We start from the raw sequence: 20,825 nt of genomic DNA, 5'->3' as shown, positions 1-20,825 counted from the left end.
TGAATTATGAGGCTGGCAAGGTGGTTTGTTTGAATTGGTGTGTTAGAATCTCAGTTTGCATGAAGTTGTAAAATTTCTGTGAACAGATTTTTAGTTCAGATAGGAAAAACAAGTACATATTGACATCTGAAAATATAGTAATTTCTTCTGCCCTTTTTCATTGTTTAGATTCAATTTTATAAATGTTATAAATTTAATGTTTATAAATTTTTTTTGTGTCATGTTTTTGTTTTTAGTTTTCTAAATTCGTGATCAGATGCTATTCCACTTGTAAATGCTTGAATCCCTGTCAAATCACAAAACTTTTAAACCGTAAGCAACTGTAATATGTTCCTAAAATATTAGGAGGCTGGTTTTTCAAATATGGTCTAAGAGGATCATAGTGAGAAATAATCTAAATAACCCATTGCATGTTCTTGTGGCTGATTCATGACACATTCTGCTCTGGAGACCTTGTAGTAAGGTAGAACTTGTTAGATACGTTTTTTTTCTTTAAAAAGATCTAGACTAGGCTTTACTGGGATTATATAGTTAGTAATTGTTGAAATAAATTATGATGCAGAATAATTATTCTGGAATTAATAGTATTACTTGTTGATATACATGATCTCTCTGTAGGTCCCTTCCAAATCCCCTCCATCAACTGGCAACAGAATCAGGCCAACTTCATTTACAGATCAGAATGATGAAGGCACTTTAACACCAGACAAAGAGGTCAGTAGAGAACTGGTTTTCTCTGTTTTTCAGCTTAAAAAATTCTAACATTGTGTCCTTTGGGGCTTTTTTTTTTTTTTTTTAATTCCTCAATCTCACTATTTCCTGTGCATTTATAGATGTGAATAGTCTATTTTTTAGGTTGAATACTAAAGTGTTTAATATTAATAAAACAGATCTTTAACCTGTAGTGATTAACCCCCAGATGAGGAAATGTTTTAAGTCTTCAGGTCTTAAAAATCTTACTCCTGAACTGAGCTCAGTGAGGTAGTGGGACAGAAGATACATTCAGAGAGACTAACTTCATTTTTCCCCTGCTTTTGGTTGAAAAGCCTAGGTGAATCCAGGTAATCTGAGGTGGATGATCCAAAAGTTTTAAACAGAGCATTTGTGATTGTTGCTAACCATGCCAGTAATAAGTATCAAACTCAAAGTTATTTCCCCCACCCCATTTCCTCTGTCCCCTGCCCCCAAAATAAAAAGCAACCCAGCCCTCCTCACCCCCCCCAAAAAAACCTAAACAATAAACCAAACTGAGTCTAAATTATCAGTCATAAAATATGATTAAAATAATTATCAGGATGATGGGTAACCTTGACTTGCATAATAAAGCAAACAAAGAAGATAATCTGGATTTACCTCGTTTCACAGTGAGTACTACAGCTCTTTTGAAGTGGCTTGATTTTAAAAAAGGCAACAAATACAAACAAACAAAAAATTTCCCTGACTTAGTGGGCATGGACATAAGCTGGTAGCATATTTTTCAGCGGAAATGTTGTGTCCTAGTCAGAAAATTCAATTGCTTCATTTTCCCACAAAAAATCATGTGTTTTCTTGCAGTGGAACAATCCACTTTAATTTTTAACACCATGTTTTCTTTAGGACATAATCAGCTATGCCTGAAATTTGTAATAGATTTCATTATGAATGCTATCAGTGATTACAGCTTGGCAGTTTGCTCCCTGCAATAATAGAAATTAAAGGGAAACTACTTCATGATTTGATTTTGTATTTTGTATTTTCTAATAAGTACTTATTTTCTCTACTGTGAGATATATGTATATGTATGTATGTCTGTAATGAATTTCCTCTCTTCCTGGAGAAAGATTTTCTGTTAACTGGTGCTCCAGAATGTTAGCAAGCAGTGTCACCCAGGATAAATTACCAATATTTTCCGTAAGGATAGTTTTCTGTTCTTAATGCAGGGTATAGAAGTAGCATATTGCCACATGAGAACTACTGCTGTGGTCTAGAAGGAGTGAGTTGGTACTGAGAATTGATTCCCCTCTTTTTTTTTTTTTTTTTAATTTATTGTACATTGTGCAGGATCTTAAAGAACTGATTTGGCCAAGGTTTTCTGACTTTTTAAGAGGCAAAAGCTTAGGAGAATATGAAGTATTGAAGCCATGAGTCATGTTCTTCTGTGCAACTGAATCACTGTTCTTTGTCTGTCGTTAACTTGGTGCTGCCTCCACAAATGGAAGAAATCTTCCTTCCTTTTTCACTGAGAAACAAAGGAAAAAAATTCACTGGTAACACTCCTCACCCTTTTATTGTACTAATGCCAGCTGTTTTTCTGCTCAAATACTTACTGGTTGACTGAAAGGCAGAATACTATTCCTGAGCTTGGGTTGGTTTTTGAAGATGGTTGCTTTTATTCCAAATCTGAAAAAGGTATGTGAGCCTGAAGGCTTACCTTCTTTTTCAATTTAATCAATTGATTTAGTAAAAAAATAATAGTTCTTTTCACAATTTGGATAACATATTTAAAAGATACATATTTTTTAAAATTTTGTTGGATGCTACAGACATTTCACCTGTATGTATCAATGCTTTCTGTAGTGTTCATAATTTCTATTGAGAGCTACATTTACTTAATTAGATATGTGTTGTCCCCAACAAACTCCATTTTCAGACTGCTATTCCAGATAAACAAGAGAAGCAAAGGATTCCCCATAGCACATGCCAAGTTACATTGGAAGAACATGTATCTCTGAATAGAGTGGTTAGACTGGAATGACCAGAGAGACAGAAGGAGAAATAAGATTAAGAGTGGAAACAGAAGTACTAAAGTATCCTCAGATTTACAGTTATCCTTGGTCTTAGGGGAGCTGCCATAACAGTTTTACTTGTGAAACACATCCTTTAATTAGAAATTCAGGAAGTAGTGAAGTCCTAAGGGGATGAAAACCTCTTGCTTTTTTGGTAAGGTCTGGTTTTACAAAATCAAATGGAAAATTTTGTAAAAAATTAAGTTTAAATGATTAAGACAAGAAATTTAGTTTCTCCAAAAATTTCTCATAAATGTTGGTGGTATGATTAAAAGCAAATAATCTTTGCAATGTGTTTGTTGGATTAGATTTTCATAAAATTCAGTTCAGCAGCAGTATACTATGCTTAAATAAGATGCAGTTATTGCATATTGTCACTGAAAATACATGCCCTGATTATATGGGCACATTATGTCTTTTAGAGCGCATTTTTTTTGCAGTGTTCTCATTTGACCAAGCAATTGTGTTATGCGCAGGTGTCAATGACAGTGGCATTACAGTGAACTGTTGGACAACATTTGATACAGTGAAAATATTTGGTTGAAGAGTATTGTATGCTAAAACATTTTGCAGTTCATGAATAATTGCTAACCCTTTTAGTACTGAAAGCTAAGCAAAATTAGTGTTTCATTATTCTTTTGTATGATTTGTGTCCTCTGTGAGCTATGTTTTAGTGTGTCTTTAAATAGATCAGGTTTTTTTATTTTTGCTTCTGTAGTATGAAAGTTCCAACTATTACACATGAAATCTTTGGTTTATTCTCAGTATATTTTTATAATAAAAACAATTTCAGAATTAATTACAGTTGTAAATGGCATCATTAATCTGATCAAAGATTTATAATAAAACATATATGCAAACATTCTTGCTTTATATTCTACAATGATAAGATTTTTTTAATATTTCAAAATCCCAAGATGTTATTAATTTAAAATAAACCTACAGCTTGTATGCTCCATTTATGGAATACCAGGTCAGTTTCTTTTTCATGCCAGCTTTCCTCTTCAGCTTGTATTTTATTAGATATGTGGATCTCCAGTAGAAGTATTACAGAAAACCTCATAATCTTTTCATGTATAGGAAAAAGCAGACCTCTGCCTAGTTCTGTATTCTCTTATTGCATGTAGCTTGTAAAATATGACTACACTGTGAGGTAAAACTACTTCCATAGAACTTCTTCAGACAATTTGTGTATCCAATGCTTTCTGAGTTGGTATGCTGCTGTTTGAAAACAGCCCTAGACTATTCAAATATGCTTACTTAGTGATTCCAGTTTTTTCTGGGGAAGACTAGTGATTGGTTTTCAAACTGTTACCGCATTGACTTTGAACAGAGTTTGAGGTGAAATACATCAGTCGTATTCACTATAGTTCCTGGAAGTTAAAAATGTTCTTTTTATTCTACAATATACTTGCTTACAAGTATACAAGGCCCAACTGCAGAAGATAACAAAGCTAGTGCTAGTTTGCTACCAGCTGACAGCAAACAGCTGATATATTGCTGTGGATGACCTCCCAGTCATGCAGATCCAAGTATCATTGACATCCTCATGAGTGTTATGGAAGTGACAGCAGAGCACAATATATATAGCTCCTAGACCTTGTCCCGGTTTGAGACATATTCAGAGGAACGTCTGAAATGAATGTCCTCTGATAGAAGGCAGGTTATAGCCACCCCTCCCCCACCAGGTTTGGAAAGGATTTTCCTTGGAGGAAAGTGAAAAAAAAAGTTATTTATTTAACAAGCAGAGTGCGCACAGGCACAGAAAAAAGGATAATGCTAAATAATAAAACCTCTTGCTGTGGAGAGAAACCTGGTAAAATTCCAAGTCCTTTGTGGGTGTGGCTCTCTCCTCTCTGGAGCTGGGTTTCGGCATGGGCCCCTCCAGGCCACGGTGTAGGGTCTTCTGGATGATGTTCTGGTGTTGCTGAACAGTCCAGAAAAGAAGAAGAAGAAACCAAAGACCCAGGGGAAAAAAAAACTTTCTTGCCTCAGCTTGCAGACTAGCTGAAAAGCAAAGGAGTTTAACTCTCCGTCTCTCTCCTGAGAAAAGGAACTGAGAGCTGGGAAAAAGCAGAAAGGTGCTTTCTTCTGCTCTGTAGCAGCTGGGAATGCAGGGGAGTGTATAGCTGTGTCCTTGAACACAAAACCGCTCGGGTTTCTTTTTTCTCCCTTTCTCTCAGACCCAGCTTAAAGACATAGAAAGGCACAGGATTCATGTCTAGCATAGGGCAGATGATAGGGGATACAGTATCATACAGTCACCCCAAGACAGACCTAAAAATAAATTAGTCAAGGTATTTTTTGGTCTCACTTCAGTGGTATATAATGTTATTAAATTAGTTTAAATGTTTCTCTAGGATTGGCTATTAATAAAGCACGACAAGTAAAGCTGTAATAATATTCCTTCAGTACCTTTGTTATTCCTGCATCTTTTCTGTGTTCATATGCTTAATTTGAAGTACTGCTAAATAGGTGTTGGCATGCAAAGATGGTAGTGGTTCAGATATATCTGTGCTTTTTATCCTTTCTGATATTTAAGACTAAATTTTGGAGGCTGCATAAGCTAGTTTGAATCTAAACTTGTATTTTACAACTCCTGGTACATACACCAACATGCTTAGGTTGCTCATCAAAATTAAAAGCAAACCAGAAAAGACCTTGCATTTGATTTCCGTACTACGTTTTTCTTAAAGTGCAGTTCTTCTCTCCTAGATTTTGGGGCTTTTTTAATTGTAGGGAGAAACCCCTGAAATTTTAGCTCTTCAGTTTTTCCTATTCCCTTATCACAGCAGGGATAAGGCAAAAAAGATTATGTTGCAAATTGCACAAAGCTTTTATAAATAAGTATTTTGTAAATAAGAAAATTACTGAATTATTCACAACTTTTTTTCCTGACATTCACCACTGTTGGGGTTTTAGGAGTTCTCCTATTTTCTTTTTCTCTTAAATAATTTTCCGCATGTATGTTGCCAGGTGGACAAATTACTGGGTGCTTAAGAAAAACAGAAGACCTGGCCGTAGGGGGCGGGGTCCTTCTGGTTACTCTCTTTCACCTGGGGTTTTCTTGTGTAGAGTGGGGGATGCTGCAAGATTTGAACTGGGAAGAAAGGGTTGGGTACAGCTCCTGGCTGGCTGGTGTTCTTGGCGGAGGGAGAGGAGGGCTCCCATCTTTGTGGAGGGAGTTCGTCGCTGCTGGAGGCTTCTGCTTTCAGCTGCCTTCTACTGTGAGTGGAGTTTGCTCGCTGGAGCGGCTGTTGCACTGGGACTCTAATACCCCACCTTACTAAAAGAGGGACCTTTTCACCATCTGCTCGGGTGCCTCAGGGAAAACCCCCGGATTCCTAAGCCTGCCTTTCCCTGCCTGCTGGGGAGCTGGGCTGCGGCCGCCCTGCTCACCGTTACTTCGAGCCTTCGCTGCTCTGTAGCTCTGCACGTCCTGCCTGCTGAGACATCCCAGGGTTCCCACCGCAGCTCCAGAGTTCGTCTGCCATGTGGGATTTGTGCTCATCTCTGCTGTTCCCGAGGGTCCGGCCGGACACTGGGATCGGCTGCCCGGGGGTTTGTGAAGCCTTTGCGCCATCTCTTCCCGGGATCCCAGGGCACCAGTGCCGCGTGCTCCCCGAGCTCGCTCCGGAGCGCCCCCTGCAGCCGCGGGGGAACCATCGCACCTGCCCTGCTCACCGGGAGCCGCCAGCGCCCCTGCCAGCTGCGAGCGGAACTGCACCCAAGGGGAAAGGGCCTGACAGCCGAGAAGGCTGGGACTGGGTTTGTGATTGTTTGCTGTTACTGCCATAGTTATTGTTGTTTGTTTGCCTTGTTATACACGTATATATATAAAATAGTAAAGAATTGTTATTCCTGTTCCTCATATCTTTGCCTGAAAGCCCCTTAATTTCAAAATTATAATAATTCGGAGGGAAGGAGGTTGCATTTTCCATTTCAAGGGAGGCTCCTGCCTTCCTTGGCAGACACCTCTTTCAAACCAAGACAACCACCTTGGACAAATAACCAAATTTATTTATTTAATTTACTCTGGGGAATGATTTTTTTTTCCGGTAAGAGTCAAAACTAAACCTTTAGCTGATGGCTGACATCTTCTAGCTCCCTGAAGTAGATGAGAAAATTTTCTCTTAGATGACTTTTGTAGTCTCATCCTCTTCTCTCTGTCTTGCTGTGCTGGTATATAACATAGCAAAACTGGTCATGTACAATTACAGAATCTTTTAAGTGTTAACATACTACAAATACACGTATGCCATGATGCACTTTGCTAACAAGAAGTATGAATTTTCAAATTTGCTTGATAACAGGTTAATACAAAATTTGGAACTACTGATTCTCTTCTTTTTCTGAAAGGGAATAATAATTACCTTTGGCAATCAAACATATTATATGCATGTAACATGTATAATATTCAACTACTGCCATCTCCAGAGCAGTGAGACTTGGGTCAAACTCTGATCCCTGTTAGATTTTGGGTTTTCTTTCACAGCGTATTAAGGAAGCTCTTGATCTAGGAATTGCATGTACTTTGGCCTTTGTACCTCACTTATCAGAATCCTTGCAAAAGAAGATTTGAGCATGGTATTTCTTCAGAGGGAGGAGGAATAATAAGAATAATAAGAACACAGTTGTTTCTGGAGTTCAGAAAGTCCTTAAAGATCAAGTAAGGCTGCTTCACTTAGACCAAACTTGAGTGCTACAAAAACTGTTCAGAATGTTGAAAATACGAAGGTTATTTAAACAATAACTTTATGTGTCCTTTGATAAGGTAAATGTCATCTGGCATTTGGCTTCATCAACCATTTTACCTCATTTGCAACTTTCTATCCAAGATAGAAATGTTTGTTGCTTAGTAGGATTTTACTTGCAAAAAAACAGAGTAAGTTAAATATTGTGACAAAAGATCAGCGATGTCACAGCCTGTTAAGGAAACTTTCCTGTTTGACCACCAAGGAGCCACTCTGGCAGTCACACTTGCACCACCCCAGGCTTTTGCTGCTGGGACTGAAACCCCTTCACCACAAGCAGCTCCAGTGAGCTGATGGGTGCCCCACCTGACTCCACACACACTCACACTGTCAGGCAAGTTTCCCTCACTGCCTTGACCCAAGGTTTCTCGTAGCAGAGTCCTAGACTCTGCTCCCTTTAAGAATTTTTATCATGGTGCAGTGATATAATGACAGATGGAGTTGAGTGTCTCCTGGTAGGGACCCTGAACAAAGGAATGCCTGGCTTTCATTCTGTGTGCCTGTTTTAATGGTGATATTTGATCTGGGGTCTTCTCACTGTTCATTGAGTTCTACGGAGTCTCTGAGTTACTGTCCACCATCCAGCCGACATAGCAAGTCTGTGCCTTTTATTGGGCAAAGGGCTCATCACTGGGGGTTTCAGCCATTTCCCCCCACCCAGGCCACAACCTGTAGCTTGCAGTGCAACTGTACACTGAGATACTTGTACCAGTTGTAGTCCTCAACAGCCTTCAGCCTATAAATTCAGTGCTTGAGATTAAGGTCAGTATGGGCTAGGGAGATGATTTGCTCTGGAGTATCACAGAATTGGTACGATGGGAAGGAACCTCTGGAGGTCATGTAGTCCAACTCTGTGCCAAGGCAGGGTCACCTTGAGCAGGTTACACAGGAAAGGAATGTGTCCAGGTAGGTTTTGAATGTCTCCAGAGATGGACACTCTATGACCTCCCTAGGCAGCCTGTTTCAGTGTTCTGCTACCTTAAGTATAAAGAAGTTCTTCCTCATGTTGTGGTGGAACTTCCTGTGGTTTAGTTTATGGCCATTACTCCTTGTCCTGTCGCTGGGCACCACTGAAAAGTCTGGCACCATCCTCTTGACAACCTTCTTTGAGGTATTTGTATGGATTGATTAGATCCCTTCTCTGTCTTCTCTTCTTTAGACTAAAACAGGCCCAGCTCCTGCAGTCTTTCCTTGTGAGAAAGATGTTCCAGACCCCTACTTATCTTTGTGGCCCTCTGCTGGATCCTCTCCTGTACTTCCTTATCTTCATTGTACTGAGGAGCGCAGAACTCGATACAGCACTCCAATGTTGTCTTATTAGGGCTGAGTAGAGGGGGAGGATCACCTCCCTCAACCTGCTGGGAACAATCTTCCTCATATACCCCAGGATACCACTGGCTCTCCTAGCTGCTAGGGCACTGCTGGCTCGTAGTCAACTTGAGACTCCACCGAGACTCCAAGGTGCTTCTCTGCAGTGCTGCTCTCTAGTAGATCAGCCCCCAACCTGTACTCATACTTGGGATTATTCTTTTCCAGGTGCAGTCCCCTTGTTGAACTTCATTAGGTTTCTCTGTGCCCAATTCTCCAGCTAAAGGTCCTGCTAAATGGCAGCACAGCCTTCAGGTGTATCAGCCACTCCTTCCAGAGTATGTTTGAAACAAAATGTTGGAAGATCTTAGTAGGATTTCTATCGCAAGCTTCAAGTGTGATATGATGGCTTTCTTAGGATTAGAGAAGGGTAAAGAATGACTTATATCTTTCCATGTTCTGTTTACGGTATGCTTCATCTCAGTTGATTCTCTGCTTGTCTAGTTTTTTTGATCACAGTACCAGCTTAGTGCTGATGTGATGCTAGTGATACATTAGACAGTATAGCACCAGATGTCTTTAATGTTCCTGAAGCTGTCAAGATAATTCAGAGTGGGTTTTAGGACAAATCCTGAAGCACAAGAATCTTTTGTGGTAATACTACTTAATTTTGTCTGACTAGCAGCCTGTTTCTTGTCTGTTTACAGGCAGAGGTGAATAATTTTTTAGCGATTTTTAATACCCCTTTCCCTAACACCCCTGCCCCTGAGTTAACTAGACAGTTTGTTCTTAAAGTCATACTGAATAGATGGTAGAAAAAAAAATGAAAAATGCAGATAAAAACACATGTAAATATTGGAAAGCATTAAATAGTGTAATTACAGGACTCACTAGAGAGCTCTGCCTGTAATTTAACTAAATATGTAGCAGGTTATGAGCTGTCAGAGTAATAATACTGTAAGCAAATCTTTAAATATTTTCATTATTGGTCACTTAACAATGGAGAGTGGAGGATGAACTCACTAATGGGCAAATGCAACCAGTTCTAAATGTGTTAAAGAAATACCACTCTTGGACCATGACTGAATATATTCTGTCTTTCATAACTATTTGAAGTGTGAATCTCTCATCTTGGCTACTGAAGAGGAAATATTTTGAAATTTCATATTGATAGAGTGATCACTGTTTTGCCGCAGTATTGTTCTGCCCTTCTTTATTTGTAGGGTTGGCTCACAGAATCACAGAATTAAGCGGGTTGGATAAGACTTTTTAGATCATCAAGTTCAACCTGTGACCTAACACCACCTTATCAATTAGACCATGGCACTAAGTGCCACATCCAATGTTTTCGTAAGCACCTCCAGGAACAGTGACTCCAACACCTCCCTGGCCAAACCATTCCAATGCCCAATCACTCCTTCTGTGAAGAACTTCTTCCTAATGTCCTCCTAAACCTCCTAAACCTAAACTTCCTCTGGTGCAGCTTAAGACTGTCACTCGTTTCCTGAGAGAAGAGACAGACCCCCACATGGCTACAACCTCCTTTCAGGCAGTTGTAGAGAGTGAAAAGGTCTCTCCTGAGCCTCCTTTTCTCCAGGCTAAACAACCCCAGCTCCTTCAGCCACTCCTCATAGGAGTTGTGTTCCATACCCTTCACCAGCCTTGTTGCCCTTCTCTGGACATGCTCCAGCATCTCAACATCCTTCCTAAATTGAGAGGCCCAGAACTGGACACTGTACTCAAGGTCTGGCCTCACCAGTGCTGAGTACAGGGGAAGAATCACTTCCCTGGTCCTGCTGGCCACACTATTCCCGATCCAGGCCAGGATGCCTTTGACCTTCTTGGCCACGTGGGCACACTGCTGGCTCATGGTCAGTCTGCCATCAGTCAGCGTCCCCTTTCTGCCTGGCCACTGTCCAGCCACTCTGTCCCCAGCCTGTAGTGCTGCAGGGGATTGTTGTGACCGAAGTGCAGGACCCGGCACTTGGTCTGTTAAACCTCATATCATTGGACTTGGCCCATGGATCCAGCCTGTCCAGGTCCCTCTGCAGAGCTCTCCTACCCTCCAGCAGATTGACATTCACACCCAACTTGGTGTTATCTTCAAATATGCTAATGGTAGGCTTGATCCCTTCATCCAGATCAGTGATAACGATTTTAAACAGGACTGGGCCTGACACAGATCCCTGGGGGACCCCACTAGTGACTGGCCACCAACTGGAGGCAGCACCATTCACCACCACTGTCTGGGCCCGGCCATCCAACCAGTTCTTAACCCAGAAAAATGTGCACCTGTCGAAGCCACGGGCTGCCAGCTTTTCCAGGATTATTCTGTGGGAGATGGTGTCAAAGGCTTTGCTGAAGTCCAGGTAGACAACATCCACAGCCTTCCCCTCATGTACCAGGCAAGTCACCTGGTCATAAAAGGAGATCAGGTTGGTTAGGCAGGACCTGCCTCTCCTAAATCCATGTTGGCTGGGTCTGATTCCTAGGCTGTCCTGTAGGTCCTGTGTGATGGCACTCAAGATGATCTGTTCATAATGTTGCTGGGCACTGAGGTCAGGCTGACAGGCCTGTAGTTTCCCGGATCCTTGTTTTGGTCCTTCTGATGTATGGGCATTACAATGGTCAGTTTCCAGTCATCTGGGACCTCCCCAGTTAGCCAAGACTGATTATAAGTGAGGGAGAGTGTCTTCATGATCTCTTCTGCCAACTCCCTCAGCACCCTACGATGGATCCCATCTGCTCCCACAGCCTTGTGAGCATTTTAAGTGGCTCAGCAGGTCACTAACTGCTTCCTTCTGGATTTGCAGGGGGTCTATTCTCTGTCTGTCTACTAGCTCAGGAGGCCAATTGTCTTGAGGACAATCTGTCTTTTTGTTGAAAACTGAGGAAAGGAAGGCTCCTTCCCTTCTGTGCTTGCCTTTACTCAAGAAGAGTAGGGCAAAGCTGAGATGATTTAGAAATGTTCTTGCATCTGATCAACATCAGTGAAACAAAACAGAATTTTAAATTGCATTCTACTCTTTTGTGTAAACTTTTAGTTACAATGGAGACCCTGGAGTTGTATGTCTGCAAACTCAAGCAGTACTGCATCAATTTCCTTTTTCTCAAAATCATAACTGTAATATGGATTGGCATATTTTAGGCAGTGGATGCTTTGGATCTTCTTACCCTGTTAAAACAGGGTTGCATATCCCTATCAGTCTACCAGATAGTTTGAGTGAATTTTTAAAAATGAACTTGTGCCATTGCTTAAAGTTCTTTGTCATCTTACCTGTATGTTTTGGGTTTTATAATGAACGTTTTATGAAAGAATGGATTTGAGATTTATGTCTGAGCCTCCTGAACTTGGCTGCACTAACACGGTCATGGATTTCCAGGGATGACTGAAAATGTTACAGTTCATAGATGCTGAACAAACTGACAGACCATCTTTTTTGTGGGGGATGAACTTGTTAGAGATCAAATAGAAATTCTTCTTAATGCAGGCTTTTAGTGTACTAAATAATGCGATTAGGATTAGGCAGAGTAATGCTATGGTGAAATGTCACAACTTAATCTTTTGAGCACTAGCAGGCTGTTACTGTGAAGAGATAATTTGAATTGTCTGTGATTCGTGAAATTCTTGATGGTCATGTTAGAAGTGATTTAACTAAGCTGAAGATAATATATGTTACATGTTGAAAATGTTCATAATCTTTTGGTTAATAATATTTGTGTAATCCATTTATCAGTGCTTTGCAAACTGTTTCATCTTCTTAACCTTTGCATGTTTGGTCTTCTCCAAACGTGCAAAGTAATTTTTATCCTAAAAAATATCATAATTTTATTTGTGAATTTGCATGCTTCTAATTCATGAGACAATCAGGCTTGCTTGTAGTATTGCTGCTGTATGTTTGTACACTTGTGTATACCTAGTATATGTCTTTTCTCTTATTGGCATATGCCCTTTCAAGAGGAGCAAGAGCTTTTACGACCATCAACACTTGAAGATTTTCTGGAATTATCACTTGTCAGTTTCCTTATTTTTGTCTTGTCTGAAAGCTCAGAGGAGGAAAAAACTTAAGTCTTCTTCACCTGAAAAAAAAAAATACCCACACATGTGCGCATATATATATGTACATATATATATATATACACACAAGTACATATATATATATGTACATATTTACACACACACACATATATATATATATATATATCAGGAGCTTTAGCACAGCTTACTCTTAAGAATTATACTTCTAACAGGCTGAGAGAGGACAACAAACTCAGTGTGTGCTTGCTACCACAGTGAATGCACAGGGCAAGTGTGTTGAGGCCCCAGGGGAGTGAAGAAGATTGAGAGCATGAAGAATGTGACCATCTTTTTTATTAGCAGCTCATCTTTGTAGTAACTTAAAAGTGAGAAGTTTCAGTTGAGTTTGTTGGACATAACTAGTTATTGGCAAATTTGAGGCTGTTTATTGTATATGGCTGAACATTTACCACTTCTTACGTTTTTTGAAAGGGTTTTGTGAACATAAATTGAAAGTCGTGTAGCCTTTCAGATCTAACCCATGAAAATATTATTCTATCTTAATTTGAATTTATGTAATTAATCTGCTACAGCACTGCAGTCAATGTAATCGTCACAAAAAAAAGTAAATTTAACTCCTAACCTATATTACTATTTGATTACTAAAAGTACTGTTTAGTAACTTGATAGAGGGGTTTGTCTCATTATTTCAGAATAATTTTGTTTTATTCAGTGTTTTGGTTCAGTCAGCAGTTGAGTCTGAAATCTCAAGCTGTAAGGAAGTTAAACCTTGAACTTCTGTATGTCAGTATGAGCATGAGAAGAATATTTTTCTCAACTCAGTTACAGCATCCCAAATGCATTAGATTGCATTGCATTACATATATATATCCAATTTGAATTCAAATTCCAGTCTCTTCACTTCATGTTTTCACCTCTAGGAATTTCTATCTCTTCTTAGATACTGACTTGATAATTCAACTCATGGTATTTATAGTCAAATAGTCAACTAGCAGCCAAATAGTCTGCTAGTAATTTAAAAAAAATTGTAAGGAATTTTTTAAAATGTAGACAGAATTCTAGTGTATAAGAGCACTAGATGATAAGCAGTCAAAAGCAAACATTTTATATTGTGTATAACTGAAATACTGATAGAATTTTTAGAATAATAAGTTGTTCATGGATACCTGAGAGCAAATAGGGCTCAGTGGCGTATGAAGGCAGCTTATCCACAGAAGCTTTAAAAAAATTACAGTATCAATGCCTGAAACATAGTTTTTATCTTGGGCTAAACTAGGATCTGTCTTTTAAATAGCATGCTTGTTTATTTCTAAATGATCAAAACTGTACTTTGGCTGTTCTGAAATGATCTAGTGCATATTTTCTGGTTATGTCTTCCCTTTATCAATATCTGTTGTCTCATAAACTGCTGTATTGTTTTATTACATTTTTAATAGCATGGAAAAATTGAGTAAAATTTTGCAATGTTCTTTATTGCTTGATTTATTTTCATTTTCCTCCTTTTTGCATGGAATGACAGCTGTTAGCGGGGATGATAGCAGAACCTGCTTTTCTCTCTGAGTATACTATCTTTGCTTTGGATCCCACCAAACAACCTAAGCCACAGAGTGACGGTGTGGTGAGTCCTCCCCACCCCTCCTAGTGATGCCTTTAGCAGGTGGAGGAGAGTAATGTACTAGAAGGCGAACTTAGTTGCTTGTGGCTTGTTCTCACAAAGACCTCTGTCTTAACTACCTTGTTGCTAACCCTGCACTAAATTCCACAGAATTAGTACCTGATAGCTCCTGGCTGGTATGCTGTATGATGTGAATTTACTGTAACATTAAAAAATTAACGTATTTTCTCTTATACAGGTAATAATACTCTACACAAATTTAAATAACTGTTGCACAAGTTTGTATGTTTGTTGCATAGAAATTTCCTCTTCGTATTTGTGTATGTCTGTATGTATTTCAAGACAAATGGATAGAATTAACATTGGGATTGGTTATGTGTAAAACTTACATGCTTTTTGCTGTGTACAGTGAAATGTAGCATGTCATTTACGACTAATGGTAGCAGGAAATAATTATTTTACATAGAGACAGAAGTTAATCTATGTTTAGTTGGTAACCTAGCAGTTACCATTGTGAGGATGAATAGTCTTTTTTTTTTAATAATTAGATTTTGCTTTGAATATATGTTTCTTTGCCTGGAAATGTTGTCTTCACCATATATAAGTGGGAAAGCTCGGTGAGAAGAGGCAAGAATTGAAGAAAAAGAAGCAAGTATAGGGAGGAAGTCAGACTTCTGCTTCCTGATATAGGCACATACAAAGCTGTATTCTTATTATTGGCACAGGACTGGAATGGCATTTTTCACATGCTTCAGAGACATGGCATTCCTGAGTCCATAGTGATTCAAAGCACACTATTTTTTAGAATCCCAGCTCATCCTGGTACTTTGTGATTACTTTGCTTTTCTTGTTTAGTAAGTGTTCTTTTCCTGCTCATGGTTTAAATGGACCAGTCACTGAAAGCTATGACAGGGTTGAAATTTAATAAGCAGGACATAGCACAGCGCACCATGTTGCATTGGACTTGTCTCTCTCAGCCTAAGCAGGATTGGACAGAAACAGTGATTAGAATGGTGGTCCCTGGAAAGTGTATTCTGACCATATTCCAGGTCCAGCAATCGCTACTTAAAGAGTCACTGCAAATTTAATTAAGCTTTTTTAGTTTTCACTACACAACAGAATTACCTCAAAAAATTCATTTCAAATAACCTGTTTGTGTGAATGCTCAAATGTTGTCTTTATGTGATCTTTAATATGTACTTTAGCGGCATATTTACTGGCTTGCATATTTATATACAAGACTGCATACATGCAACTAATTATAATGTAACAATTATTGGTAATGTGTTACCAGTGTGTATTAATATGTTACCTGTAAAACTCATTTTGTTCTTGGAACTTTTTGAAAATTATAGAGCACAATAAGAATTGGGAGAGGGAGAAAACAATGACAGGAAAGTTTATGGAGAATAGGATGACTGATTTAAAAAATACATATGTTAAAGAAACACCCACATGATATATGTTTAGAAAACCTAGGTACACAAAAAGTACAGGAGAGGAAAGTTTCGCCAACATACACAAATACATACTAATTCTGCTAAAACAAACCAGTATTTTAACTGTATATGTAATCTGAGAGTGAATGGCATAGAGAAGTGACTGTAATGGTGGATTTTTTTGACTTAGATGAAGTTAGTATAAACTCTTTACTAACTAAGCTGCTTAGGTTTTGTTGCATGAAGAAAGAGTTCAAAATATTCTTGGACACAGTGGGGTTTTTTGTAAGGAAAAAATTAAAGGAAAATAAGGGAAGAAAACATGTATTAAGCTCTCCTTCTTTTCTCCCTCCATAATTACTCAGTTTTGGAATACTTGAGAAAGTATTATTATTAAAAGCAGTAAAATGTTTTTAAATACAGACATTTAAGCTTTCACTTGTCAGGCTTGCTCATCTATTTATACCTTTGAGAAATAAGTATGATTTTGCATTTCAGAAATAGGGAAGTAAGGTGGCACGAATGTTACTGGAACACCCTAATGTGCTCCAGTTGAAACTGAGCTCTGATTTACACACCTTCATAATAAAAAGCAACATTTTTTTTAGAGCTTGTAAATATAGCTGTCTTTGGATAGAGATATGGATGTTATGTTCTATGAGTTTGTGGAGGAAAAACTTCCATTGGTCTCCAAAAACCCTGATGTAACTGCTGGTTTTAAGACTTTCAAAATGGCTGCTTGTGCTCTGTGAGTCTAATTTTGCTGAGAGCTTTCTTCAGGCTTATGGAAGGCTAGGGCTTTTAAGCTTTTCAAAGCCTCTTGGATCTATACTTATATATAGCAACTTCCATTCATGCTTAACCATTCAGCATGTGGATACCCAAATACAATCCTTTGCCCTAGAGCACAGTGACATAGGCTTGCAGCAGCCAGATACCTATGGTGGTCCATTTTTTATATAAAAGATTACTAGTTTATCTCTTTTATTATTTATACCAATAGAAAGTCTAACCCCAAATATAGGTTATTCTTTTGTTCCCATAGATTGTATACAAAGATACCTGCATAATAAGTAGGAAACTTTTCAAAGTGGCAGCACTAGTTTAGTTTTGAAATTACATTTTTAAGGATCTTTGTAGGTCCTTAAATCGCAGCTTTTTAAGCATCTTCACAGAAAGGAACAGCAGCCATGGGTTTTATATTCATAAAAACCTTATTAAATTTAATAAATCTACTTAATCTTGTGTTTTAAAATAGATGTTAAATATTAAATTATACTTATTAATTACATGCACAAACCCACCCTAGTTTGCTTTAACTCTTTTTTATGTGTATCAGAATGCAAGATTTTTGAGAGAAGTGTGTGTGGTTAGTTTGTAAGTCACAGAATCACAGAATTAAGTTGTTTGGAAAAGATCTTTGAGATCATCGAGTCCAACTTATGACTTAATACCACCTTGCCAACTAGACCATGGCACTAAGTGCCACATCCAGTCTCTTCTTAAACACCTCCAGGGATAGTGGCTCCACTCCTCACTGGGCAACCCAGTCTAATGCCCAATCACTCTTTTTGTGAAGTCTTAGTAAAGTATTCGTCTTCCTCTCTTGTGAGTCCGATAGTAGCACAGCAGATGCTTTGTAAATTATAAAGCAGATGATAATTTTTTATTTGGATTATCTTATAATTAACTTTTCTTGTTAGGAAAAAAAACCAAGAACAGGTGATGGAGCCAAGAATTCAATGTAGAAGTGCTTCAGTTTAAAACCTGTAAAAACTGTTAATCCACTAGGAATAAATCCACTGCCACAGGATAGTGTTCTGAAGCAGAATGCAGGTTTTGTTCAAGCCGGGTGAAGCACAGTTTCCAAATCCAGACTTCCTGTATGGCTGGTTATTGCTCATTTTTTTCTTGTCTGTGTATGGGTAATTGCTCATTTCTCTGGTTTCCTTAACTATCTGGATTTCTCTTTGTTCTGTGGTATTTCTGTACTACCTCAAGTATGCTCCGTGTCAGACATTTTTGAAGCCCTTTTACAGTGAATCATTTCTCTGCCACATTAATGTTCAGATATGCCTATCTGGATATCCAGAGTAGAAGCTGTGAGTGTGATCATGTAGGAGATGTGTATACAAGGGTGATTATGACTGAGATTTCAGTTCTAGGTACACTTTAGATTTTGCAGCTTTCATATAACTGTCAGGGTACAGCTTGATTAAAAGTTAAGAGTTACACTGCTCTTAGGTGAATTTACTAATATTTTGTTTGACATGCCTCAGTGTTTCACTTTTCTTGAAAAAATCCATGTCCAAGATGGTTTCTAGCATATTCTGCTAATTCAGTTGGACTGGATTTATACAGCAAAAAGCCATCTGGATTTGTGTAAGTTAAAATCATAGACTATCCTGAGTTGGAAGGGACCCACAAGATTGACCCAAGTCCATCTCCTGGCCCTGCACAGCACAGCCCAAAGAATACACTATGTTCCTGAGAGTGTTATACAATCACTTCTTGAACTCAGACAGGCTTGGTGCTGTGACCAGTTATCTGGGGAGCCTGTTCCAGTGCACAACCACCCTCTGGATGAAGAACCTTACTCTAATATCTTAGATACTTAATCTTCCCTGACAGAGCTTCATGCTGTTCCCTTGAGTCCTGGCACTGGTCACCACAGCTCCTACCCCTCCATATCCCCTCATGAGGAAATTGTAAACTGTTATGAGGTCTCTCGTCAGTCTTCTCCAGGCTGAGCAAGCCAAGTGACTTCAGCTGCTCCTTGTACAGCTTCCCCTCAAGGCCCTTCATCATCTTTGTAGCCCTCCTTTGGATGCTCTCTGAAGCTTTGTATCTTTCTTATATTGTGGTACCCAAACTGCACACAGCACTCGAGGTGAAGCTGCACCAGTGCAGAGCAGAGCGGGACAAGCCCCTCCCTTGCCTGGCTGCTGATGCTGTGCCTGATGCACCCAGGACATGGTTGGCCCTCCTGGCTGTGCGGGCACTGCTGACTCACATTCAACTTTTTGTCAGCCAGGACCCCCAGGTGCCTTTCTGTGGTGCTGCTCTCCAGCATCTTGTTCCCCAGTCTGTCTGTCTGTACATCCAGGGTTGTCCCATCCCAAGTGCAGAATCCGGCACTTGTCTTTGTTAAACTTCATGTGGTTGCTGATTACTCAGCTCTCTAATTTGCTGAGGCCCCTCTTCCAGGGCCTCTCTGCCTTCAAGGGAGTAAACACCTCCTCTCAATTTAGTATCATTGTCAAAGTTAGTGTACCTTCGAGTCCTGCATTCAAGTCATTTATGAAGATGTTGAAGAGCACAGGGGTGAGGATGGAACTCAGCCTGTGGAACCCCACTAGTGACAGGTCTCCAGTCTCATGCCATTCCATTCACTGTAACCCTTTAAGCCCGACCCATGAGCCAGCTGCTCATGCACTGCATGCTGTATTTATCCAGCTGTATGCTGGACATTTCGTCCAGAAGGATCCTGTGAGAAACAGTATCAAAAGCTTTACTGAGATCCTAAAAGGTTACAAGTGGCTTCCCTTGGTCAGCTCCGTGGGTAACCTTGTCATAAAAGGAAATCAGATTTGGCAAGCAGGAGCATCCCCTCATGAGCCCATACTGGCTGTGACCAGTGATTGCATTGTTTTGCAGTTGTTTTTCGATAACTCCCAGAAAAATCTTCTCCATAATTTTACCAGTCAATGAAATTAGACTAAGAGACCTGTAGTTTCCAGGGTCATCTTTCTTGAAAATTAGGACTGGGTTAGCAAACACCTGAACACAGAACAAAGAAAAAGGAGGATAGACCAGCTAGGAGCAGAAATGTCCAAACTTTGTAAAAAGAACCCCAAACCAATAAAAAAAAAAACCCAAAACAAACAAACCAACCGACTCAAGACTATTGTTTTTTGTTGTGTTGGTTTTGTTGTTTTGGGTGCGATTTTTTAAAATGTATGTGTGTTTTGTTTTCCTTTGGGAATGCAGAAGTTTTGTGTAGGATGTATTTTCTGAAAGTCTGATTTTCTTCCCATGCTTGTTTGGAGTTTTAAACAGTTTGTTAGAAGCACTTCTTTTCCAGTTAGTTTCTGCCCCCCCAGTACACTGAAACAGAAAGATGGTATTACAGCCAACTCTTACTGATACTGGCTGTAAATACCAGTCATCAATTAGATTTTTCCTGCTAAAATTTTGTCTTTTTGTTGTTTCTTTGATTTGTCTGTAAATGTTATATAAATAATTAATTGTGAATTACTTAATTGGAGATGTCGGTATTTGCAGATGTCTCGTACTAATCCATGCACACATAGCTGCTTTGTAGTTCTGCATATTGCAGCAGTCTGTTCTGAATTTAACAAACTAGCTTGTTTGCATGAAGATATCTTAATAAGCTTTCTAAAGAAAGTACTAAAAACACAGGCAAAGAAAAAAGCATGGATGCTGTTTCTAAGAATCAGTGAATTACAGTCCTTGTAGTCTGTTTCTTCTAACGGTTGTTTTTACCTCCTATAGAACTTAACTAAACAACCACTTACTGGAGCCACAGAAAACAATGGAAGTGAACCTGTCTCTCCACAGGTATGTGGAGGGCATGGGGAGTTTGTTTCCTCCTTCCCTACTGTGCTGTCTTTGTGTTACATTGGCTTGAGTGCCCAGTATATATCTTCATGCTGAAGTAGGGATGATAAGTACTTGCCTGTCAGGATGCTCGGATATTTTCTTTGTGTGTAATGCCATCAGCTGCTATTAAGTATTGTCACTGACGTGTGGAGCTTTTTTTTTTTTGGTAAGGGCAGGTTAGCAGAGTGCCAGCATTGAGATGCATCTTGTTGCACACCCGTCACGGGATACAGAGCATTAAACTCACTTTCAAAAGTAGAGGGCCTATTGCATGTCTGGAAA

At 39.3% G+C, this 20,825-nt stretch overlaps 1 protein-coding gene across 12 annotated transcripts in view; it reads left to right on the top strand.

Moving 5' to 3' along the window:
- GOLGA4 (golgin A4) overlaps positions 1-20,825 on the top strand; it is a 98,511-nt gene that overhangs the window by 26,036 nt on the left and 51,650 nt on the right. For 10 of the 12 annotated variants that reach the window (XM_032102587.1, XM_032102579.1, XM_032102569.1 and 7 more), the window contains exons 2-4: positions 619-714; positions 14,386-14,484; positions 20,436-20,501. In XM_032102587.1, coding sequence (XP_031958478.1) covers positions 14,398-14,484; positions 20,436-20,501 — 153 coding nt within the window. In that variant the 5' untranslated portion in view covers positions 619-714; positions 14,386-14,397. The remainder of the gene's footprint in view (positions 1-618; positions 715-14,385; positions 14,485-20,435; positions 20,502-20,825) is intronic. The other 2 variants (XM_032102617.1, XM_032102595.1) reach the window with 1 other exon arrangement.

This window comes from Corvus moneduloides, chromosome 1 (genome assembly GCF_009650955.1).
Source record: "Corvus moneduloides isolate bCorMon1 chromosome 1, bCorMon1.pri, whole genome shotgun sequence".
Taxonomy (NCBI): Eukaryota; Metazoa; Chordata; class Aves; order Passeriformes; family Corvidae; genus Corvus; species Corvus moneduloides.
Note: the sequence above shows the minus strand (reverse complement) of the source record. Positions and strands in the feature narration are given on the sequence as shown.